At 48.5% G+C, this 25,713-nt stretch overlaps 1 protein-coding gene across 1 annotated transcript in view; it reads left to right on the forward strand.

Annotated features, from left to right (window-relative positions):
• The first annotated feature begins 13,940 nt into the window (after positions 1-13,940).
• The window catches only part of MAEL (maelstrom spermatogenic transposon silencer), a 50,277-nt gene continuing 38,504 nt past the window's right edge, over positions 13,941-25,713 (forward strand). The window contains exons 1-3 of the mRNA XM_077479742.1: positions 13,941-14,154; positions 20,091-20,204; positions 23,001-23,036. Of these exons, the coding sequence (XP_077335868.1) occupies positions 14,023-14,154; positions 20,091-20,204; positions 23,001-23,036 (282 nt within the window). The 5' untranslated portion in view covers positions 13,941-14,022. The remainder of the gene's footprint in view (positions 14,155-20,090; positions 20,205-23,000; positions 23,037-25,713) is intronic.

The raw sequence follows: 25,713 nt of genomic DNA on the forward strand, positions 1-25,713 counted from the left end.
CCAGTATGCCAAAAACGCTCGTAAGAATGGGCCTGGAACCTGGTGAAAAAGTAACATGTCATCCGCATAGAGAGCAGTGCACTCACGAATGCCCTGATTTCTAGTGCCTGAACCTCTGGAGATACCTGCAGAGCATTTGTCAAAGGCTCAATCATCAAAGCAAATAAAAAGGGAGACAGCGGGCACCTCTGTCTCGTTCCCCTGCACACCAAGAAAAAAATCTGATGTTGTAGCTCTGAAAGAAATCCATGTTAGGAACTTAAGCCCGAATCCCATTCTACCCAGCACAGCAGCCATGAATTTCCAATCTACAGTCAAATGCTTTTTTCCATATCTAAAGTACAACCCTTCTCCCAGACTGTTCACACATCTACAAGCAGAGCATGAGCAGTGTTCTCAAATTAGTGCCAGTGGACTTCCCCAAAATAAATCCCATCTGACCAATGTCTATTAATGTGGTGATGACCTGGGACAGCTATTTGCTAACACCTTTGTTAAGATTTTCAGATTCTGGTTCAGGAGGGCAATTGGTCTATACGAAGAACAGTCCAATGGTTCCTTACCAAGTTTAGGAAGTAGGATTACATAAGCCTCCAACAAATATGAGAGAAAGACCCAATTTTCTAAACAGTAATAGAAAAGGGGCTTGAGTCTGGGAACCAGTAGGGCAGGATGCTGTCTATACCACTCAATAGTGAACCTATCGGGTCCGGGAGCTTTATATGGTGGAACCCCTCTAATGGCCACATCAATCTCTTCTTACGTATTGTCCGCCTCCAACACTCCTATCTATGTCTACCAAAGTGGGTATGGATAAGGGAGCTAACAATCGCTCCAAATCCTCCTCCGACCATGCCGGAAGCTGTGCATATAGTTTTGAGTAAAACTGCACAAATGTGTCCATAATGTCGGAGGGGTTTGTAACTAGGACTCCCTGCTCATTTTTAATATAAGGAACATTAGTCTAAGCCATCTGACCTGCAACCAGAATGGCTAAGAGCTTACCATTCTAGTCCCCTTGATCAAACAGTGCCTCCACCCTCTTAACTAAGGAAGTCTGGGTCAAGTCTGAAAGGTGAAGGGTTAACATTCTACAGGCTTCCAGTAAATCTCTATACATGGTCTCATTATTTAAAGAAGCATGCACCATATATACTGGAGTATAGACTGACCCGAATAAAAGCCGGGGGAATCTAATTTTACCAAAAAATTGGGAAAACATATTGACTCGAGTATAAGCCTAGGGTGGGAAAATGCAGCAGCTACTGGGTAAACAATGCCTCTTTGCAGGCTAATTGTGCCGATTTGCAGTATCACTGTGCCCATCTGTAGTCGTACCTTTCATTACTGAAACAGCATGTGTCTCCCGCTGTGATATGCAGTCTGTTTGGCTGTTAAGTGTAACAAAGCCCCGCCTCCTCCTCATCTCTGATACCTTGATACAGTTACCCAGCATTGTATTAGTGTTCCTCTATCACGGATGAGGAGGAGGCAGGGCTTTGTTACAACAGACAGCCGAACAGACTGCATAACACAGCGTGAGACACATGCTGTTACACACACTGTTTTAGTAATGAAAGGTACAGCTCACTTGAGTATAAGCCGGGGGGGGTTTCTCATCCCAAAAAAATGGGCTGAAAAACTCGGCTTATACTCGAGTATATACGGTAAGTCAGCACATTCACATTCCTGTGTCTGTAATACCTGTAGTATAGCATTGTGTTCGAACCGCGCACTCTTGATAGCAGAGATATAGTGACCCCTCATGCACCTTAAAGGCAACTACTATTTGATACCGCCCCCTGGGTCAGAAAAAAAAAATGGGAATTTTTGTACTCACCATAAAATCCTTTTCGTTGAAGTTCATTGACGGACACAGCTCCTTTAATTCTTGACCCTAGGGTTATCACGACACCTTCAGGAGAGGACTAGGCAGAACATGTAAAACAAGCAAGTCTGCATAGCACCGCCCGGGCGGTCCCTCCAGCTATAACCCCTCACCCTGCTTCCTGCAGCTCAGTTTGTCACAAAGCAGTACAAACTGAGGGGGTGGGTGCTGTGTCCATCAATGAACTTCAGAAAAAAGGATTTTACGGTGAGTACAAAAATCCCATTTTCTCTTTTGTTTATTGACAGACACAGCTCCTTTAATTCTTGATCTTAGGGACGTCCCCAAGCAGTGTCAAAAAATGAGGAGTGGAAACAGCAAAATATAGGGGCCAGGCCTGCAGGACACGGCTGCTAAAGGGAATGGCATTCCTGCTATGGAAAAAGTACAGGAACGGTGTTCCCATGTGTTCCTGCAGGACTCGAGTCCTGGACCTAAGTGATTTTATAACATCCTTGCATACTGTTTGCCAGAAAATATTGTCAACTCTGGAGTTAAAGAGTCACTCCATTATACATTCAGTTAGGGTTTAATGTTAGAACAGCAATAGCAAAAAAAAAAGTCCATCATGCCCACTATGCTCCTATATTTGTTGAGCCAGGACACCAACAGATCTACCTCAGGAGTGCCCCAACAGAGACACATCCAATGAAACACGGCCCAGAGTAGGGCCCACCCCGTGGTTCAACCCTAAGCAACTAAGGCATCTGACTGTCAGTATTCCACTCCTGGAATGCGTATGTCGGGGAGGGCCGGAACGACACATTCTGCCCACCGGAGGAAACTGGCAGGGCTGCCAACACCCCATTTTGCCCGCCCTGGTGATTGACATAAGCCACTGTCGTTTCAGTGTCCAACTGGATCCGTACCGGGAGCCCCCAAAGTCGATCCGTCCATGCTCAAAGTTCCAAGATATTGCTCGGTAGTCCAGATTCCACCAGCGTCCAACGATCCTGAGCAGAGCTCAGTCCCAGGACATCTCCCCACCCGGACAGACTGGGATTGGTGGTCACCCTGTTCAATACAAGGGGAGAAAGGATTTACCCCGCCGAAGAACTGGAGAACAAAGCCACCAGACCAGGGAGCGGCTGGTTTCCTGGCTCAGCCAAATCAGATTGTCCAGAGACCTTGGGCACTTGTCCTATTATGCCAGGATCTCCCCGAAGGGAGCTTGTATGGAACTGTGCAAATGGAATCCCCTCAAAAAGACATCAGATAGTATAGAAGCCAACTGAAATCTGTCAAGTTCTGTATAGGAGCTACGTTGCCCCTCTGGGTAGTCGAGGACTCGCAGAAGAAGATCGTCCAGGCAGCCCAGGACCAAAAACCCCCACTAACGTAGCCACGCCAAATCCGGGGCCCACACCTCGTGAACACCGGAGGAGTGGGGGCAAGACCAAAGGGCAATGCCAGGTGCCGTTAATGCTCAGCACCCACAGCAAAAAACGGAGGAAGTGCTAGAGTCAGGCACATAGTGGAATGCGTACGTAAGCATTCGCGATATCGATAGGAGCCAGAAAGTACCCATGATGAGGGGGTGCCACCGCCATGCAGACAGACTCCATCCTAAACTTCTGTACCCACACAAGGCAGGTCAGGGCCTTGAGGTTCAGAATTGGACGTACTATGCCCTCCATCTTTTGGACTGTGAACAGGTTTGAAAAAAAAAAAAAACCTGAAACTGTTCCCGACACAGGAACCAGGACAATCACACTCTGAAGCAACAGGGCTTGCATAGCCCCAGGAGGAGAACAGCAAACGGTCCGGCGGCAGATGCACATTGGAAGCAAAAACTTTTTTCGGGAACAAGGCCGGAAAACTATCTTGTAACTGGACAAAATCAAGACGCATAATGATGTCATCCAGGGTATACCCCCACAATACATGTCTAAGCACCACTGCGGAAACAAAGAGCTCAGCAACCAGGGGAACTGCAGACAAACTGCAGTGCCGAGACCAACAGGTCCGCAAATGCAGCAAAGGCAGGGGGATTCTGCTCCCCCTCCAGGTATGTCAGCTGGATCTTTAGAAGCCAGGGATTTCTCTATAGGAATCACGGTTGCCTTGAGCAGCCTAGAGACAGGGGGTCCACCACTGGTGGAACGGTCCAGTACTGAAAGAGGGACTCCTCAAAAGGGGTACCTCACAGCAAGCGTTTTCTGAAGCACTTTGGACACTCCCAGTCTTCATGGACAAATTTGGCAAAATAAGAGGGAGAAGAAAATGCTTTGGCCGCACAAGACGGCTAATGGATGCCAAAGGGGAACCGGCGCTCCACCGTAGCCACCACTGCATGCCCCATTTTAAAGCTGGCTGACCAATGAGGAAAAGTTCCCACACAGATGTAATAAGTGCGACAACCAGCGCCTTTTCGTGCACCACTGCTCAGGGAGGGGGCCACCAACTGAGACCCCCACTGCCTGAGGCCCTGCACAGGGGAAGCCGGATGCCCTGAACAGAGGGCACCACGAGGTCCCTCACAGGGGGCACAGACCGAGGCCCCTCACAGGGGCGCCAATGGATTCCACCCACACAAGGCACCACTGAGGCCCCTCACAGGGAGCGCCAGGAGCACCCACACACCGGGCACACCTAAGGGACCCCAAAAGAAGATTGCCCTCAGAGCCCCCACAGTGCCGCCCCTCTGGTAGGAGGCGGCCATGAGGCCTAGCAGGCTGCAAAAGCCATGGCCTAGTAGGCCATGGCCTAAATTTTTTTACGGCCGCCTGCCATGAGTGAGAAGTCTGTGGGGGACTGGGCCGATCTGCTGGACACCCTGAAAACAGAAGCGGCGGCCTCCGCCGCCTGCCCTGGGGCCACCCAACCAGCACCCAGTTGGTAGGTCACAAAGCCACGGCCTAAATTTCTGTCCGCAAGTGAGCAGCCCACGGGGGGGGCTGGACCGATCTGAGCTGCTGAACGGAGGGCGGACACCCAAAAATGGAAAGCAGCGGCCTCCGCCACCCGCCCTGGGGCCATCAACCCAGTGCCTGGCCAGTAGGGCACAAGCAGCGGCCTAATTTATGGGAGGTCCGCCGCAGGCGGTCCCTCGATCGTGGAATGTCCAGTCACTCCCCTCCTAGGCCCAACCACTGCAGCAGGTGAGCCCAAGGGATACCCCTCCAGTAGCAACCCCGAGAGTGGAAGAGGGAGGACAGGGTGTCCAAAAAGCACCTAGACCAGAAGCCTGGGCTTCACCCAGGAAGGAAGGGAGGGAGGGAGGAAGTGGGGTGGAGGAGAACCCCGGGAGGGATCAACCAACCCAGGGAGTACCCGCACCCTACACCACATCCAGTGAAGGAGAGGAGGGGAGAAACCCCGTACTTACCAATCCAGCGAAGCATGCGGGTAAGGCTCCCAGACAAATTCCCTTGCCACCGAAGTGGGGGGCTGCCAGCCATGAGGAACGCTGCAACTGAGGCCAAAACCCAGTCGTATGCAACCTCGCGAGCCATTTTACTCGCAGGGCCAGCCCCCGTCCAGTGGGACTATGACTAGAGGTCAACCGATATGGGTTTTTCTCTGGCCGATGCCGATATTTAGAAATCGTGGCGGCCGATGGCCGATATATGACGCCGATTTTTTTGGGCCGATATGTTAGGCCGATTTTTTTATTTTTTTTTTCCCTTCATCTCATAAAATCTAAGTTAGACACCTTTCACACTGGGGCGTTTTTCAGGTGCTTTTGGGCTAAAAATAGTGCCTGTAAATTGCCTTCAAAACGGCTCCCCTGCAGTCTGTGTGAAAGCCCGAGTGCTTTCACAATGAGGAGATGCGCTGGCAGGATGTTAAAAAAAAAAATCCTGCAAGCAGCATCTTTGGAGTGGTGTAAACAGTTCCTCCACCACTCCTGCCCATTGAAATGAATGGGCACCACTGCTGAAGCGCATGCAATGCAATTTGGCAGCAGCGCTTCACAAGCGCATTTAACCCCTTCCTCGGCCACTAGCTAGGTTATAAGTGCCCCGCTAGCAGCCGAATAGCGCCGCTAAAATTACAGTAAAGCGCCACTAAAACTAGCAGCGTTTTACCGTCAACGCCTGCCCGCTCCAGTATGAAAGCAGCCTTAAGTAATAAGTGATACAGAAAATGTCTTACATTTAAACATTTATTAAACAAAACTCCAATCAGTTCACTTGTATGTATAATTTAGATAAAAAAAAAACAAAAAACTATATATTAAATACACAAAAATAGGTACTCAAAACTTTTGGACGAAAAAAAGGGCTAACTTTACTGTTTTATTTTTTTTTAAATCTGTGTATTTTTTCTAAAAAAAAAATTGAGTTTGAAAGACCTCTGCGCAAATACCGCATCACATAAAATATTGCAACAAGTGCTATTTTATTCCCTAGGGTCTCTGCTAAAAAATATATATATAATTTTTGGGGGTTCCAAGTGATTTTCTAGCAGAAAATACAGGATTTTTACTTGTAAGCAACAAGTGTCAGAAAATATTTAGTCTTTAAATGGTTAAACTGAGAACTCTACACAGGGAGTTCAGTCTATTGAAGAAGAAACATTGTACCTCATTGATCTTTTCTTGGCAGACTGCCCAGAGAGGAGGAAAGTCGCTTTGGTTCACATAGGGGCAACACGACTTTCAACACGACTTTTGGAGGCAACTTGGACACCACTTCAACACGACTTGGGGCGACTTACAACACGACTTTAAGTCGCCCCAGGCTAGGCGACTTTTGCCGTGGCCAATCAGAGAATGAGCTCTCAAGGGGGAACTCCACGCCAAATAAAAAAAAAAATAAAAAAAACGGCATGGGTTCCCCCTCCAGGAGCATACCAGGCCCTTAGGTCTTGTACGGATTTTAAGGGTAACCCCCTACGCCGAAAAAACGGCGTGGGGGTCCCCCCAGATGCATACCAGACCCTTATCCGAGCACCCTACCCAGCCGGCCAGGAAAGGGGGTGGCGACGAGCGAGCGCCCCCACCCCCCCTCCTGAGCCGTACCAGGCCGCGTGCCCTCAACATGGGGGGACAAGACCCCCGAAGTCGGAAGAAGAGGGCGGCGGCGAAGAAGAAAGCCGGGCTCCTCCGCTAGTAAAAGAGCTAGCAGAAGATAGCGGAGGAGTCCGGCGAGAAGTCCCCCGAAGACGGAAGAAGACCCCCGGAGCTGTGCAATAAACTATTTTAACCCTTGTGTGTTGTTTTTTTTATCCTTTTTCCTTTTGTTCACAGGTGAATGGGTAGGGATACATTGTACCCCATAGTCATTCACATAGGGTGGGGGGGGCGGGATCCGGGAGCCCCCTTTAATAAGGGATCCGATAAGCCAGGGGTTGACAAATTTGCTTGGAATCTAGGAGCCAGCTTAAAAAGTTAGGAGCCAGGTCCATGACGGCGATCCGGACCTGTCCCTGGCCTGACATGGAGACAAGTGAGGGGAAGATAGCAGCACCGTCGCCGCCCCCCCGTCTCCAAGTCATTGCCCATAGCTCTTAGAGGGACATTTTATTTATTTTTTTCAAATGACAATTTTGTTTTCAATTGCATTTTAGTGTAAATATGAGATCCGAGGTCTCTCTGACCCCAGATCTCATATTTAAGAGGACCTGTCATGCTTTTTCTATTACAAGGGATTTTTACATTCCTTGTAATAAGAATAAAAGTGACACAACATTTTTTTTAAAAGAACAGTGGAAAAAAAAAAAAGTTAAAATAAGCAGAAAAAATAATTTTTAAACGCGCCCTGTCCTGCCCGCATATAAAATCGGTGTTCGAACCACACATAGGAGGTAGCGCCGTGATCGGTAGAGCGAGAGCAATAATTCTAGCCCCAGACCTCCTCTGTAACTCAAAACGTGCAACCTGTAGAATTTTTTTTAAACGTCGCCTATGGAGATTTTAAAGGGTAAAAGTTTGTCGCCATTCCATGAGCGGGTGCAATTTTGAAGCGTAACATGTTGGGTATCAATTTACTCGGCGTAACATTATCTTTCACAATATAAAAAATAATTGGGCTAACTTTACTGTTGTCTTATTTTTTTATTAACTAAATTATTTTTCCCAACAAAAGTGCGCTTGTAAGTCCGCTGCACAAATACGGTGTGACAGACAGTATTGCAACAACCACCATTTTATTCTCTAGGGTGTTAGAATAAAAAATATATATAATGTTTAGGGGGTTCTAAATAAAGGGAAGAGGCAGGTAATATAAAACAGGCAGAGAAAACTTCATTAGCATTGCTGGTTTGTCATACCAACAGCGACCACAAGAGGGCGCCAGATTACATAAGGAATCATAGGACCGCAGAAGGCCTCAAAGCCGCGGCCTAAATTTTCGGCCGCCGGCGGAACGGCCCGACGCGATCACGCTGGGGGGGTCCACAGAGACAGGATACCCCCAGCTGTGCTGCCCCAGGCGCGAGGTCGCTATTTCTAGTCTCCAATGCGACCTGGCGCCCGGGTTTTGTCGAGCCCTGCGATAAGCCCCCCGCCCGCAAACCCCGACAACCAACGGCCAGGGTTGTCGGGAAGAGGCCCTTGTCCTCATCAACATGGGGACAAGGTGCTTTGGGGTGGGGGGCCGCGCGCCCCCCCTCTCCAAGGAACCCCCCTATGTTGAGGGCACGTGGCCTGGTACGGCTCAGGAGGGGGGGCATTCGCTCGTCCCCACCCCCTTTCCTGGCCGGCCGTGTAGCGTGCTCGGATACGGGTCTGGTATGGATCTGGGGAGACCCCCGCGCCGTTTTTTCAGCGTAGGGGGTTCCCCTTAAAATCCATACCAGACCTAAGGGCCTGTTATGCTCTCGGAGGCGGAAGCCACGCCAATTTTTTTTTTTAAATTTGGCGTGGCCAAACTGAAGTCGGATCTGAGTCGCCCCTGTGTGAACCGGCTCTAAAGGCAGTTGGAAAAAAAAAAAAAAAAAGGAACCTGCAAGGCAAAGGCATAATGAGCTAGTATGCATAGCATATTGAATAACTCATTATGAATAACTTACCTGAGAACGAAGCCCCCGAAACGGTCCTCCGTCTTCATGTCCGCCGCTGCCATGGATCCTGGAGTGACTTCCGAGTCTTGCTGCTGCGGCGCTGTGATTCGCCAGAGCAGCGATGACGTCACTCCCACGCGTGCACACGGGAGCCGACACTCACGGCATATTGCTGCGATCTGCGGCCTGCCCAGTGCGCCTGCGCACCGCTGTCTACGGCGCATGAGTCGTAGACAGTGGTGGCTGTCCTTTTTGTAAATATCTCCTAAACGTGTAGGTTTAGGAGATATTTCTTGGACCCACAGGTAAGCCTTAATCTAGGCTTACCTGTAGGTCAAAGTGGTTTGTAAGGGTTTACAACCACTTTCACTGATTAACTTCAGGCAACTTACATTGACTTCTATTACAGAAGTCTTTTGCAAGTTTCATAGTTTCATAGTTAGTAAGGTTGAATAAAGACACCAGTCCATCCAGTTCAACCTGAGTGAGTGTCTACCCCTATCCCTGTACATTGCACACTCACATTGGTCCCTACCCTCAAGGAGCCACCATCTAAGGTCCCCATTCATATACTAAGGCCAATTTTAGACAGAAGCCAATTAACCTACCTGCATGTCTTTGGAGTGTGGGAGGAAACCAGAGCACCCGGAGGAAACCCACGCAGGCACAGGGAGAACATGCAAACTCCAGGCAAGTAGCGCTGAACATATAATTGGCCTTTTTATCAGCACAATCGGCCGATGTCGATTAATTAAAAAATGACAAATATCGGCCGATATATCGGTCGACCTCTAACTATGACGCGGCCGACCTCGCACTAGCTGCGGTCTGCACGCACTCGCTGGCTAGACCGGGCAGACCACTGGATCTTAGTGTTCAGCCTGTCACCCAGCCCGGCAGTTGATTGTAGTTCTCACCAGAGAAAAATCCAGAAAAAAACAGAAGACAAAAACAAATTCCCAGGACTAGAAATCCCAGCAGGGAACAAGGTCCTTACTCTTGACTAGGCCGAAAAAAAACTGAAGACCTATAGCAGAGAGGGGTGTATACCACCTAGGACTGCCCATAGGCGTAGCCAACTCTTTTTTCTGCCTAGTGTCCTACTCCTGTAGGGGGTGGTGTAACCCTACGGTTCTGAATAATGGAGCTCTGTCTGTCAATGAACGAAAGAGAAATGGAAAGAGTATGGCACAACTGCAAACCTACCAAGACATGGCCGTCCACCTAAACTGACTGGCGGGGCAAGGAGAGCATTCATCAGAAGAGCAGCCAAGAGGTCCATGGTAACTCTGGAGGAGCTGCAGAGATCCACAGCTCAGGTGGGAGAATCTGTCCACAGGACAACTATTATGCCTTGTACACACGGTCGGACATACCGACAACAAAATCCGTCAGATTTTTTCAGACGGATATTGTCCTAAACTGGTGTTGCATACACACGGTCGGACAAAGTTGACGGAAAATCCGATCGCTCGGAACGTGATGACTTTCGTTGCGACGGGACTACGTTGAGGCTATTAGCCAATAGCTTTGGTCTCCTAATTTGATCTGAGCATGCGTGGCATTCTTTGTCTGATCGGAAATTCTCTACAAACGATCGGAAAAAGTCTGATCGGATTTTTTTGTCAGAAAATTTGAGATCCTGCTCTCAAATTTTATCCGTCGGAACTTCCGACGGAAACAGTCCGATAGAGCCCACACACGATCGGATTTTCCGTCAATGTAATCCGATCGGACCTTTTCCGTCAGAATTTCCGACCGTGTGTACAAGGCATTAGTTGTGCACTTCACAAATCTGGCTTTTATGAAGAGTGGCAAGAAGAAAGCCATTGTTGAAAGAAAACCATAAGAAGTCTCATTTGCAGTTTGTGAGAAGCCATGTGGGGGACACAGCAAACATGTGGAAGAAGGTGCTCTGGTCAGATGAGTCCAAAATTGAACTTTTTGGCCTAAAAGCAAAACGCCATGTGTGGCAGAAAATGAACACTGCACATCACCCTGAACACACCATCCCCACTGTGAAACATGGTGGTGGCAGCATTATGTTGTGGGGATTTGTTTCTTCAGCAGGGACAGGGAAGCTGGATGGAGCCGAATACAGGACAATCTTAGAAGGAAACCTTTTGGAATCTGCAAAAGACTTTAGACTGGGGTGGAGGTTCACCTTCTAGCAGGACAACGACCCTAAGTGCCCGTTCACACAGGGGCGACGTGACTTGCAGCGCGTCTCACAGACGCGACCTGCACACGATTTCAGCGGCGACTTGCAAAATGACTTCTGTATAGAAGTCAATGCAAGTCGCCTGAAGTCGCCCCGAAAATACTACAGGAACCTTTTTCTAAGTCGGAGCGACTTGAGTCGCTCCTATTAGAACGGTTCCGTAGTACAGAACGGAGCGCGACTTGTCAGGCGGCTAAGTCGCCTGACAAGTCGCGGTAGTGTGAACCGGCACTAAGGCTCGGTTCACACAGGGGCGACTTGTCCAGGCAACTTCGCCACCTGACAAGTCGCGCTCCGTTCTGTACAACGGAACCGTTCTAATAGGAGCGACTCAAGTCGCTCCTACTTAGAAAAAAGGTTCCTGTACTACTTTTGCAGCGACTTTGGGCGACTTGCATTGACTTCTATACAGAAGTCGTTTTGCAAGTCGCCGCTGATCGTGTGCAGGTCGCGGCGCTGCAAGTCGTGCCGCACACTGTGTGAACCGAGCCTTAACATACAGCCAGAGCTACAATGGAATGGTTTAAATCAAAGCATATTCATGTATTAGAATGGCCCAGTCAAAGTCCAGACCTAAATCCAATTGAGAATCTGTGGCAAAACTTGAAACTTGCTTTTTCAAGGCAATGTATACTGTATGTATATGGGGGATCATCCTGCTAATGAGACCTAAATGATGGGACAGCATCTGGTAGCACTCAATGGGAGGTAGGGGGGGGGGGTGGTGTTGTGCTAAGGCCATACCAGACACTCAGTCCTCACTGCAGCTTAATAACCTTGCCTGTATACAAAAAAGGCCAGTGTTACTGAGCTGGTTGTTAGGATGCTGGCAGCCCAGCCACCTGTGTCCTAGCAACCAATGATGTACAGCTGTCTGTGTCCTAACAACCAATAACGTACAGCTGCCTATGTCCTAGAAACCAGTGATGTACAGCCGCACAGCATTATTGGTACCTAGGTCTCTGGTGCCACCTGCACCATAACAATGCATAGCAACTAATGATGTATGGCTGTGTAGCCCAGCCACCTGTGTCCTAGCACAAATGTACAGCTGCCTTTGTCCTAGCAACCGATGACGTACAGCCGCCTGTGTGCTAGCGACCAGTGATGTACAGCATCATTGATTACTGGGTTACTGGTGCCTCCTGCACCAGAACAACCAATGATGCTGTACAGCTCATCCACCTGTGTTTCTGCAAGCAATGATGTACAGCTGCAAAGCATAATTGGTTCCTAGGCCGCTGGCACTGACTGACCAATGATGCACAGCTGCTTGTGTCCTAGCAACTGTGTCCTACCAACCAGTGACGTACAGTTGTACAGCATCATTGGTTCCTAGGTCGCCGGTGCCTCCTAAACCTTAACAACCAATGATGTACATCCACACAGTATCACTGGTTCTCAGGTCACTGGCACCACATGCACCATAACAACCAATGACACCATGTGGCCCTCCTTGCACTTGCCTTCCTCAATCTCCTTCCCCTTCTTTTCTTTGGCAAAAAAAAAAATTGAACCCTAAATTCTAAAAGGGATAGCAACCAATGATGTACAACTTCATGTGTCTTAGCAACCAAGGACGTACAGACTCACAGCATCTTTGGCTCCTAGGCCACTTGCGTTGACTGCACCATATCAACCAATGACACTTGTGGGCCAGCTGCCTTCAGGCTCCTGCTTTCTGCATTCTCCTTCCCTTGCCAAAAAATTAAACCCTAAATCCTAAAAGGGCTGACATTCTATTTTTTTGGACTAAAATTCTCTGAGCCCTTCATGTCCAAGCAACCACTGACATACAGCTGCCTGTGTCCCAGCAACCAATGAGGTACAGCTGCCTGTGTCCCAGCAACCAATGAGGTACAGCTGCCTGTGTCCCAGCAACCAATGAGGTACAGCTGCCTGTGTCCCAGCAACCAATGATGTACAGCTGCCTGTGTCCCAGCAACCAATAAGGTACAGCTGCCTGTGTCACAGCAACCAATGAGGTACAGCTGCCTGTGTCACAGCAACCAATGAGGTACAGCTGCCTGTGTCACAACAACCAAAGAGGTACAGCTGTCTATGTCCTAGCAACCAATGAGGTACAGGTGCCTGTGTCCTAGCAACCAATGATGTATAGTTGCCTTTGTCCTAGCAACCAATTGTATACAGCTGCCTGTGTTACAGGAACCAATGATGTACAACCGCTTGAATCCCAGTGACCAATTATGTAAAACTACCTGTGCCTAGCAACCAATGATGTAAAACAGCCTGTGTCCTAGCAACCAATGATGTAAAACAGCCTGTGTCCTAGCAACCAATGATGTAAAACTGCCTGTGTCCTAGCAACCAATGATGTAAAACTGCCTGAGTCCTGACAACCAATGATGTACAAGTGCTTGTGTACTAGCAACCAATGATGTATACCTGCCTATGTCCTAGGAGCCCATTTAGGTACAGGTGTCGGTGTCCTAGTAACCAATGATGTACTGCTGCCTGTGTCCTAGCAACCAATGATGTACTGCTGCCTGTCCTAGCAACCAATGATGTACTGCTGCCTACGCCCTAGCAACCACAGAATCATTAGCTGCTGCCTATGCCCTGGCAACCACATTGGGGGGGGGGGGTGCACCCGGAGTATCCATAGCACACAGTATATACAGTAGTAGGCTCACCAGTAGTATAGAAAAGTTTTCACATCTGGTAAGGCCTCTCGTTGCCATGGGGATGATGTGGGGGGACACATAAGACCAGACACACATTTCTGTAGATGATTATCACCGAGGAGCGCTGTGTGTCATTATCAGTCCGGTAATCACAGCTGTATCCCGGATTGGACAGAACTCCCGCTCTGGTCGCCCTCCCTCAGGTACCTCACAGCAGGGAGGCCGGGGACGCGGATCACGTGACTCGTGTTCTGGCGCCTGAAGATCACGTGGGGCGGTGCGGTCAGGTCCTGTGCGGAGCTCCGTTCTCATTCCTCATCATGCCGAACAAGAAGGCCTCCCGGAACGCCTATTTCTTCTTCGCCCTGGAGATGATCCCGGAGCTGAAGCGAAGGGGTCTGCCGGTGTGCGGGGTGAAGGACGCCATACCGTACTGCTCCGGGGACTGGGCGGTGAGTGAGGGCAACTATGGGCTGGGAGAGGGGTACTGGGGGTGTATATAGGTGAGATAAAGGGTATTGGGGGAGGGGACGTTGTCATTGCAGTTGGGGGGGCTACTAGGGGTACCTGATAGAGGAGGGGTCCTATGGTTGTGTAGGTGGGGGGTTGTCTGTAAAGTGGGGTGCTCCATTGCTGTGCAGTAGCCAGAGGGGTATCTGAAGGTGAGGAGGGGGGGTTGTATCTGAAGGTGTGGCGGGAAGAGGGGGGTGTATCTGAAGGTGTGGCGGAAGAGGGGGGGTGTATCTGAAGGTGTGGCGGAAGAGGGGGTGTGTATCTGAAGGTGTGGCGGAAGAGGGGTGTGTATCTGAAGGTGTGGCGGGAAGAGGGGGGTGTATCTGAAGGTGTGGCGGGAGGAGGGGGGTGTATCTGAAGGTGTGGCGGGAGGAGGGGGGTGTATCTGAAGGTGTGGCGGGAGGAGGGGTGTGTATCTGAAGGTGTGGCGGGAGGAGGGGGGTTGTATCTGAAGGTGTGGCGGGAGGAGGGGGGTTGTATCTGAAGGTGTGGCGGGAGGAGTGGGGGTTGTATCTGAAGGTGTGGCGGGAGGAGTGGGGGTTGTATCTGAAGGTGTGGCGGGAGGAGTGGGGGTTGTATCTGAAGGTGTGGCGGGAGGAGGGGTGTGTATCTGAAGGTGTGGCGGGAGGAGGGGTGTGTATCTGAAGGTGTGGCGGGAGGAGGGGGGTTGTATCTGAAGGTGTGGCGGAAGAGGGGGGTTGTATCTGAAGGTGTGGCGGGAGGAGTGGGGGTTGTATCTGAAGGTGTGGTGGAAGAGGGGGGTTGTATCTGAAGGTGTGGCGGGAGGAGTGGGGGTTGTATCTGAAGGTGTGGCGGGAGGAGTGGGGGTTGTATCTGAAGGTGTGGCGGGAAGAGTGGGGGTTGTATCTGAAGGTGTGGCGGGAGGAGTGGGGGTTGTATCTGAAGGTGTGGCGGGAGGAGTGGGGGTTGTATCTGAAGGTGTGGCGGGAGGAGTGGGGGTTGTATCTGAAGGTGTGGCGGGAGGAGTGGGGGTTGTATCTGAAGGTGTGGCGGGAGGAGTGGGGGTTGTATCTGAAGGTGTGGCGGGAGGAGTGGGGGTTGTATCTGAAGGTGTGGCGGGAGGAGTGGGGGTTGTATCTGAAGGTGTGGCGGGAGGAGTGGGGGTTGTATCTGAAGGTGTGGCGGGAGGAGTGGGGGTTGTATCTGAAGGTGTGGCGGGAGGAGTGGGGGTTGTATCTGAAGGTGTGGCGGGAGGAGTGGGGGTTGTATCTGAAGGTGTGGCGGGAGGAGTGGGGGTTGTATCTGAAGGTGTGGCGGGAGGAGTGGGGGTTGTATCTGAAGGTGCGGCGGGAGGAGGGGGATGTTTCTGAAGGTGCGGCGGGAGGAGGGGGATGTTTCTGAAGGTGCGGCGGGAGGAGGGGGATGTTTCTGAAGGTGTGTGGTGGAGAGTGGTCCTGCGAGTCCCTCTGCTTTCCTATTAAAAACTGACCTAACCTGACACTAAGCAGGAGAGCACAGAGGGGTCAGTTCTCTGGCTGTGCTGGAAACTCGGCCTGCTCTCCTCCAACAATCATACTTGTCCTGACACCATCTCCACTCCTCCCTCCTCCCCCGCCGCTCAGCCATTCACTGTGAAGCTCGGTGTGCTGTTCTTTCTCCTCCCCCAGCTCTCAAAGTCCTTTATGCAGCTGAGAACAGAGGTCATATGATTGCTTATTAAAACAAAATAATAATATCCACTCACCAGCCACTTTATTGGGTACATCCATTCAATTGCTTGATGAATGAATTGCTAATCAGCCAATCACATGGCAGCAACTCCATGCATGTAGATGTTGTGAAGACGACTTGCTGGAGTTCAAACCAATCAGAATGGGGAAGAAAGGAGATTTAAGTGACTTTGAACGTGGCGTGGTTGTTGGCACCAGATGGGCTGGTCTGAGTATTCCAAAAACTGCTGATCTACTGGGATTTTCACACACAACCATCTCTCGGGTTTGCAGAGAATGGCCCGAAAGAAAGAAAATATCCAGTGAGCGTAAGTTGTGTGGAGGAAAAGGCCTTGATGTCAGAGGAGAATGGGCAGACTGGTTCCAGATGATAGAAAGGCAACATAAACTCAAATAACCACTCGTTACATCCAAGGTACACAGAATACAGTCTCTGAACGCACAACACATCGAACCTTGAAGCAGATGGGCTACAGCAGCAGAAGACCACACTGGGTGCCACTCCTGTCAGCTAAGAACAGTTAACTGAGGCTACAATTCGCACAGGCTCACCAGAATTGGACAACAGAAGATTGGAAAAACGTTGCCTGGACTGATGAGTCTGGATTTCAGTTGTAACATTCAGATGGTGGGGTCAGAATTTGGCATAAACGACATGAAAGCATGGATCCATCCTGCCTTGTATCGCCGGTGTAATGGTGTGGGGGGGATATTTTCTTGACACACTTTGGGCCCCTTAATACCAATTGAGCATCGCTTAACCACTTCAGCCATGGGAGGTTTGGCTGCTCAATGACCAGGCCATTTTTTGCTGTACGGCACTGCGTCGCTTTAACTGACAATTGCACGGCCGTGCGACTCTGCACCCAAACAAAATTTGACGTCCTTTTTTTTTTTTTTTTTTTTTTTTCTCCCCACAAATAACTTTTTTTTTAGTGCTATTTGAACATTTATGCAGTTTTAATTTTTTTGCGCTATAAACAAAAAGAGCGTCAATTTTGAAAAAAACACAATATTTTTTACTGTTTTGCTAAAACAGTAATGCAGGGTATTTCAGAGTAATGGCAGGGTATTTCAGAGTAATGGCAGGGTATTTCAGAGTAATGGCAGGGTATTTCAGAGTAATGGCAGGGTATTTCAGAGTAATGGCAGGGTATTTCAGAGTAATGGCAGGGTATTTCAGAGTAATGGCAGGGTATTTCAGAGTAATGGCAGGGTATTGCAGAGTAATGGCAGGGTATTGCAGAGTAATGGCAGGGTATTGCAGAGTAATGGCAGGTTATTGCAGAGTAATGGCAGGGTATTGCAGAGTAATGGCAGGGTATTGCAGAGTAATGGCAGGGTATTGCAGAGTAATGGCAGGGTATTGCAGAGTAATGGCAGGGTATTGCAGAGTAATGGCAGGGTATTGCAGAGTAATGGCAGGGTATTGCAGAGTAATGGCAGGGTATTGCAGAGTAATGGCAGGGTATTGCAGAGTAATGGCAGGTTATTGCAGAGTAATGGCAGGGTATTGCAGAGTAATGGCAGGGTATTGCAGAGTAATGGCAGGGTATTGCAGAGTAATGGCAGGGTATTGCAGAGTAATGGCAGGGTATTGCAGAGTAATGGCAGGGTATTGCAGAGTAATGGCAGGGTATTGCAGAGTAATGGCAGGGTATTTCAGAGTAATGGCAGGGTATTTCAGAGTAATGCAGAGTGTTTGCAGGGAATTGAGGGGTTAATTTTCGGTGAGCAGCGATGTGGGCACTGCAGATGCAGCCCACATCGCTGCTGACACCGATCTCTTTCCCCTCCGCTGTTCCGATCGGTACAGAGAGGGGGAGGGAGGAACCGGCGTCATAACATGACGCCGGTTTGTTTACAAGTGATCACTCCGTCATTCGACAGAGCGATCACGTGGTAAACGGCCGCTATGAGCGGCCGTTTACCGTGATCCGTGATCCGCCGGGTCCTGTGGACCCGGCGGTCACGGATGCTCTCGAGTGCGCGCGAGAGCGGAATTCTGGGAGGACGTCATACGACGGCCTCCCACAGTTAAGAAACCGCCCTGAAGCCGTCATTCGGCTATAGGGCGGTTATTAAGTGGTTAATCTTAGTGATGCACCGAAATTTCGGCCGCCGAAAATGCCCTTTTCGGCAATTTGCCGAAAGAGAAAAACGGCCGATAATGGTGCCGAAAATGGGGCGTGGCCTGGGGGCGGGGCTCCGCCCCTGGTGACGCCCATCATAGCGCAGGAGAGCCACCTCCGCCGCCTTTTTGATAACAGAGCCGGGAACATCACAGCTTTCATTTCAATTGCTGTGTGTTCCCGGCCGTGCGCCGTCACACGCAGCCCCTCCCCCTTGTCCGAGCACTTAGATAGACAGATCATCTGCAGGATTGGACGGATGATCTGTCTATCAAAGTGCCCGGACAAGGGGGAGGGGCTGCGTGTGACGGCGCACGGCCGGGAACACACAGCAATTGAAATGAAAGCTGTGATGTTCCCGGCTCTGTTATCAAAAAGGCGGCGGAGGCGGCTCTCTTCCCTGCACACAGTGCACAGGCTGGCTGCAAAATGGCACACAGGCTGCAATGGGGCACACTGGCTGCAATTGGCTGCAATGGGGCACACTGGCTGCAATTGGCTGCAATGGGGCACACTGGCTGCAATTGGCTGCAATGGGGCACACTGGCTGCAATGGGGGATGCCTCCTGTACCACGTCCTCTGTCTCTGACCATCTCCTGTACCATGTCCCCAGTCTCTGACCACCTCCTGTACCATGTCCCCAGTCTCTGACCACCTCCTGTACCATGTCCCCAGTCTCCGACCACCTCCTGTACCATGTCCCCAGTCTCCGACCACCTCCTGTACCATGTCCCCAGTCTCCGACCACCTCCTGTACCATGTCCCCAGTCTCCGACCACCTCCTGTACCATGTCCCCAGTCTCTGACCACCTCCTGTACCATGTCCCCAGTCTCTGACCACCTCCTGTATAAAAATATTTTTTAAAAACAGTCATTTTCGGTATTGGTGCTGTTTCGGTATCGGTTTCGGTTTTCGGCCTAGTGTATTTTTCATTTTCGGTATCGGTTTCGGCACCAAAACCATTTGTTGCATCCCTAGTTAATCTGCATCGGCAGATTGTGCTACTTGCAGAAGACTTCTGTGATAGAAGTCAATGTAAAGCCCCATACACACGGTCGGACTTGTACAAACTTTTCCGTGGACTTTTGTACAAAGTGTGTTGTCCACAAGTTTGTATTGCATACACACGGTCGGACTTTTTGACAACAAACACGAACGTAATGACGTCACAACGTACTGACGCCGCTTCAAAAGAGGACGTTCAATGACTCCAGCGCCACCTTTGGTCAACTTCTGTATTGTAGTCTGATCGTTTGCAATGGTTCTGAGCATGCGTGTTTGTACCTTGTACAAAAGTCCGATGCTTTTGCGTACACACGGTAGGACTTTGCTCCATCGGACTTTTGTTGCCAGAAAGTTTGTCCGTTCGCAGAGCCAACAAAAGTCCGATGAAAACAGAAAAAGTTTGTCCGATGGAGCGTACACACAGTCGGGTGTTGCTCCAAAACAGCTAATTTGCATGTTTGTTGTCAAAAAGTCCGACCGTGTGTACGGGCCTTAAGTTGCCTGAAGACATCAGGACTTTCCTCCTCTCTGGGCAGGCTGCCAAGAAAAGATCAAAGTGATACAATGTTTCTTCTTCAATGGGCTGAACTCCCTGTGTAGAGTTCTCAGTTTAACCATTTAAAGACTAAATCTTTTCTGACACTTGTTGCTTACAAGTAAAAATCCTGTATTTTCTGCTAGAAAATCACTCAGAAGCCCCAAAAATCATATATATTTTTTTTAGCAGAGACCCTAGGGAATAAAATAGCGGTTGTTGCAATATTTTATGTGACGTGGTATTTGCGCAGAGGTCTTTCAAACGCAAGTTAGCCCTTTTTATTTTTTCCTCCAAAAGTTTTGAGTACCTGTTTAAAGTGGCCGCTGAGTGTATATTTATAATGTTTTCCTATATCTATACGAAAATGTTTTTGCTTTTCATTTCTGTTTTTAAAGGAATGGGTTGTTTTTGTGAGGGTTTACACATTTAAATTCTAATGTGCTCCAATCCAAAGTTGACCTGTTTTACATTCCTATATAATGACATTTCTTTAATCCCCAATTGTAGTTGTTGACGGTGGAAGAAAAAGAGAAGTATGCTGAAAAAGCCAAAGAGTGGAGGAATCGTGAGTCGGATCCCCCCAGTCCTCCAAGGTCCTCCACAGGTGTTGGTCAAGGAAAAGTAAGAATGTCATTGGAAGCTTCAGGCAGATATAAACGTTCTATTCTGTACAGGTCTATATATGTAATCAGGTTATTCTCACACCAGATACACTGGGGTACTTTTGTGAGCGCATTTCCAATGGATGGCAACGAAAATAAATTCCATATGAATGCAGTTCGCATCAGCTCATCACATTTGCCCAGCACTGCCGTGGAAATTAATTTGAGAAATTAATCTTAAATTTTTTGATCAATCAAAATTCTTTTGTTTGGTACTCACCTCTCTGCCGGCTTCAGGGAGTTCCGTCAGAGATCCAGTGACGTCACTGGACTCCTCCCCAATTGCCTCCGTCTGCTAATGAAGGGATAGGGGGAGGAGTCCGGTGACGTTGAAGTTCTGATTGAACGTAACATGAACGGGGGAGGAGCTACGCATGACGTCACCCACTGCTGCCCTATAGAACTAACACGATTTTCGGCTTTACATGCTGTGTTTTTATCATCATTATGTGAGTAGTTTGTGTTTGAACACAAAAATGAAATCTTATACTTAAGCGGTGAGCACTTAGATCTTTTCTTTCTACCCATGACCCGGCGTCCTTGCTGAGATCTAAGGAGACGTGAGAGAAGTTTATGGTCCGTGTTAAACAATTTTGATACCCGCTTGCATGACCACCTGTTTGCACAGGGGTCCATTCCATAAGGTGAGAGTGATTAGTTAGACCGGAGGTGGAGGGATTGTCACGCTACTGTGGGAAAAAAATGACTTGCGTCAGCGCTACAGTTTGAATTTAAAACGTATTTGTGTGAACTGTGAAGTTAAGTCATGGATTGTGGAAACTAACTAGTGTCGGGTGATTGTATATAGTGTATACCACATTTACCACTGACTAATGCAGAGCTGCAATGCAAGGAGATCAGTTAAAAGTAGTTGGCTCTGTATGTGCGTTTATAATTAATCGAAATTAGTAGATTAATCGATTATTAAAAAATCGATTAATCAAACACAAACATTTTAATCAGTAACAGCATATATATAATATTTATATAAAAAAAAACGAAATGGGTTTGTTATCCTGCCACTAGGAGAACTAGGCAAAATTGTAACACAATACACAGAATTGTCAGTACTGCCCAGGGGGGCGGACCCTGTGCTAACAACCCTCCCTGCTGCCCCAGCAGCTTCAGTTTTAATTTGCCTAGTGAAGGAGAATGACCTAGGAACCCTGCGGGCCCTTTGGTCCATTTTTTTTGATGCAGGACTTATGCTTTTGCGCAAGATGAATGTATCTTCTATCAACTGCCGGCTGCGTGACAGGCTGGTTAAGTTATCCTTGTAGTCCCCCCAGTCTGGCCATCGAGTGTGTGCAAGTCGCAGCTATGGCTCGGCAGGCCACGACATACCTCAGCTCCAGAGGTGGTCGGTGAGCTTCAATGCTCCGGGGTATACATATGACCGGGCTACTGATGTCTGGATCACGGTATACCGAAGCCAGCAGCCACCCTGTAACTGCGTAGGAGTGGGTCTGTGATGGAATGTCTCCCAGCTCTTCAGGACTGGTAAGTACGGCTCTCCCTGCTTCGGGGGGTTGAGCAGCTGGGCATTCCCTGGGAGGTTGATTCGGGGGCCACCTCTCCTCTCCCACGTCCCTATCTCCCCCCCCCCCCGAATCAGGGGGAGCGACTGCATGTGTCTGCTGTACGGTTTGTGTACAGGGGATCACTGGGTTTCAAACCTATATGGGGTCTGTGTTGTTAGCGATGGTCCTGGTTCCGGTGTGGGGGGTCCCAAAAAGGTGCCTGTGGAGGTATTTTGCTGTGTTGGAGGCAGCACTGTTCTGTGATGTGGTTTTCACTCGTCACCGCATGGCGCTGTCCGGCGACCATTTTGGATGGGGGCAGAGCAGGTTCCCCTTGTGAGCTTCAGTTGCTATTTTCTGTAGGTTTTTCCTATTCGGATCATTGGCGGCCATTTTCTTGAGGCCCGAGTGCTTTTTTTCACCGCAGCTCTCTAGTGACAGCATGCCATGTGCTATCACACGCTGCTTTTTTTTAATTTTTATTTTTTTTTTGAAGAAAGAGACATTGTTTTTCGTTTTTTATTTTAAAAAAATTTGATCGGAGTCTGATATTCACCAGATTCACCCTTTTTTAATAGTGCATGCATTATATATCCTCTAGTGTGTGTGTGTGTGTGTGTGTGTATAGTATATCTGTTTCTGCAGTGCTTTTTGCTGTGTGCTTTTCATTTCTGCACATGCGATTTTGCTGTGATTTGTGTTTTGCATTTATATGTTTTATTTTTAATTGTTTTATTTGGCCAATTTAATGGGCAGATTAAAAAACGTAAATCGCTGCAAAAGCGCACTACATGCTTCTCTGCAGCTTCTCCTCCATTGAAGTCTATTGAACCAAAAAAGCACCTTTTTGTGTTGAAAATAAAAAGGTCCTTGACCTTTTCCAAATACACAGTGGCTAAATCACCTGTCATAATGGGGTTAAAAAACTAAATTTGCCCCATTTTTATAGTACAAAAGAGGAAATAATATATTATAAAGGGTTCATTTATAGTGTGTGCGTGTGTGTGTGTGTGTGTGTGTGTGTATGTATATTGGGACACAGATTGCAAAAAATAAACTAACTGGTTGTGAAGCTCAGCAATTTGAAGAGGATCTTTGGTGACATGCAAGTAAAGAAGAGTTGCATCCAGATTACTATAATTGTTTTTGTGTTTTTTTTGTTTTGTTTTGTTTTTTTCCACTGTTTAAAATGTATTTGGTTAATGTAATGGCAGTTGTCTGTCTTTAATTTTCAGGGGGGTTCTTTGGCAGCACAAGTTACTAAAGTATTGGTAAGTAGTTACTACTATATATTGATTGCCAGCTTTCAAAGTACGTAAAAAATGTGTATGAGCCACGGATCACCAAAATCTATTAGAGTAGCAGCTGCTGTTTAAAGGAGCATCAATTGATGCCTCCCCAGTTATAAATCCATAATATACTGTATAACCGTGCTAACTACAACACCTTTCTTGAATACTGAACCCAGTACATCAGGCATGTCCAAAGTCCGGCCCGCGGGCCAATCGCGGTCCGGTTTTGAACGGCCTGCCTGGTCTTTCTCGATCAGTGTGCCGCGGGATCAGGGCTGTCAGATGAGCCGATCCCTGGCACTGTGAGACGCTCCGTGAGCTTCAAAAGTGAAAGTAAAGTGCAGAGGAGTGTGCTGTGCTCTCTGCTTCTTCCTACAGTGCAGTACCCGGCTGAATGAGGAAGCTGGAAAGGTACTGTACTATGTTACAAGCTAAATTAGTGTTAAAAAGGGCTTTATTCGCGTGTGTGTGCACGTGTGTCTGTGTGTGTGTGTGCACATGTGTCTGTGTGTGTGTGTGTGTGTATGTTACTTTTAATCCGGACCCCCCCCCCATTCTTGTACCATCAAAACTGCTTTTGTAGGGCTTGTGTGTGATATTAGCCAGGGCTGTTGCTCCTCTGAAAAGCAATCCATGCACAGATCTTTTCCGAGGCATTTGAATGGCGGTAAAGAGGCATTATGTTGCCTCCTCACCACCTGTTTTAAGCCCGTAAATGCAGAATCACTATACCGCAACTGTGTGTACTTGAAGTGGTGCAGGCCCATTCACCCTGGGTATACCTCCAGCTGCAGCCAGAGCATGTGTACACCTCCAGCTGCTCCCTCTGCAGCTAAAGGGGGAGAAGTTGGGGGTGGTAAAAACAGCTTAACCATGTGGTTTTACTGCCCCTCCAACCTGACATGTGAACAAGCCCTTGGTTCACATCTGTGTGGCTGCGTGCTATGTGTAGGGCAGCCCATTAATTTCAATGGACGTCCCTACTCACAAAAATGCAGGGAAAGAAGTCCCTGAGCTTTTTTTTTTTTTTTTTTTTTAATTGCACTGCACCAAAAGCACCCCACATTTTCCAATGTGTGGGGTACCATTAAGAATTAACGGTACCCCCTAAAGAGCAGAGCATTCATCTGTATGTTGGGAACGAGCACGACAAAGGCAAGAGAATTCTTGTTGGGCCGTGTATTAGTGCTCGAACGACCGAATTTTAATGGTTCAAAGAATGTCAGGCAAAATGGTCGGCCCTCAGGCATGTTCACTTCATCAAATCTGGCCCTCTTTGAAAAAAGTTTGGACACTCCTGCAGTACATGAATGTGTCCTGTGCTTCAAAAGTGTCTTGTGTGATGTTGTCGCAATAAAAAGTGTTATTTGAACAGTGTCCTGCATTCAGAATCTTCAATTTCATAAATCTTCTCAGTAGGTTTTAATTCCAAAGTGCAAACATCCCAAGTGAAACCATCACCAGGACTAGTGACTAATGACTAGAACTAGTTGGTCAAGCTCTCGCTCAATCAATCCACGACAATGGTGTATCCTCCAAAAGACCTTCTCAGTATGAATTTTGTAGACAAATTATGGGCGGAAACATGAAAAAACAATTGTCATTGCATAAAACTATTAGTAAAACCCCATAAAATCATTGGTCGCATTAAATTAAGTATTACATTTGACACTTAAAAATATAGCATTATAAGAAGTCTTCTCTCCAGCTGCATACATGGGCTGTGACCGAGTCTCCATACTCGCATGATAGCGGACAATCCCCACCCTGTGCGTTTCGTCATGATATCTTCAGGGACGGAACACTAAGCCCTTGTACACACGGTCGGAGATTCCGACAACCAAATCCATCGGAGTAATTCCGACGGATTAATTCCGGAAGAGGTCCGGAAGTGATGTTGTATGCACACGGTCGGACTAAGTTGTCGGAAAATCCGATTGTACATAACGTGATGACGTTATTTCGTTCTGACGGGACTACGTACAGGCTAGTAGCCAATAGCTTTGGTCTAGGAATTTGATCTGAGCATGCGTGGCACTTTGTCCGTCAGAGTAGGCTACACATGATCGGAGTATGTCCGATCGGAGCATTTTGTCAGAAAATGTTACCGGCAAGTTGGAAAAGTTGGTCCGTCGGATATTCCGACGGAAACAGTCCGATGGAGACCACACACAGTTGGAATATCCGACAAAACGGTCCGATAGGACACATTACGTCGGAATCTCCAACCGTGTGTACAAGGGCTTAGTGTTTTAATTTGTGCCTATACCCCGTCAGCTCGGTGACCATTCCCCCCCCCCCCCCCCCTACAGATCCTTGGCGAGCAATGGCCTTGGGGTGGGGAGGGATATTTCAGATCATTTTATGGGTTCTCGTGGCTCAGAAGTCCTAGGATGCATGCATGGGTGCAATTCTTTCCCTCCTCCCCTTTTTTGCAGGAGGATGATGCATTGGGGGAACATCCTCCAAGATGAGGATTGAGCTGTCACGGTTTGGGAATACTTCGTAAACTAGTTCTCCCAGGTGAAATCTTGGGGTCCAGGGCTGTCTGAGACAGATTGCAGTGGGTTTCCTGGCTGATGTGGTACAAAGTAAGCTGAAGTTACCAGTGGTGGCACCACATTGGAGCAATATAAGAGACATGCACATGTAAGTT

The sequence above is a fragment of the Lithobates pipiens genome, unplaced genomic scaffold, assembly GCF_037356315.1.
Source record: "Lithobates pipiens isolate NorthernLeopardFrog02 unplaced genomic scaffold, aLitPip1_a1.2 Scaffold_16, whole genome shotgun sequence".
Classification (NCBI taxonomy): Eukaryota; Metazoa; Chordata; class Amphibia; order Anura; family Ranidae; genus Lithobates; species Lithobates pipiens.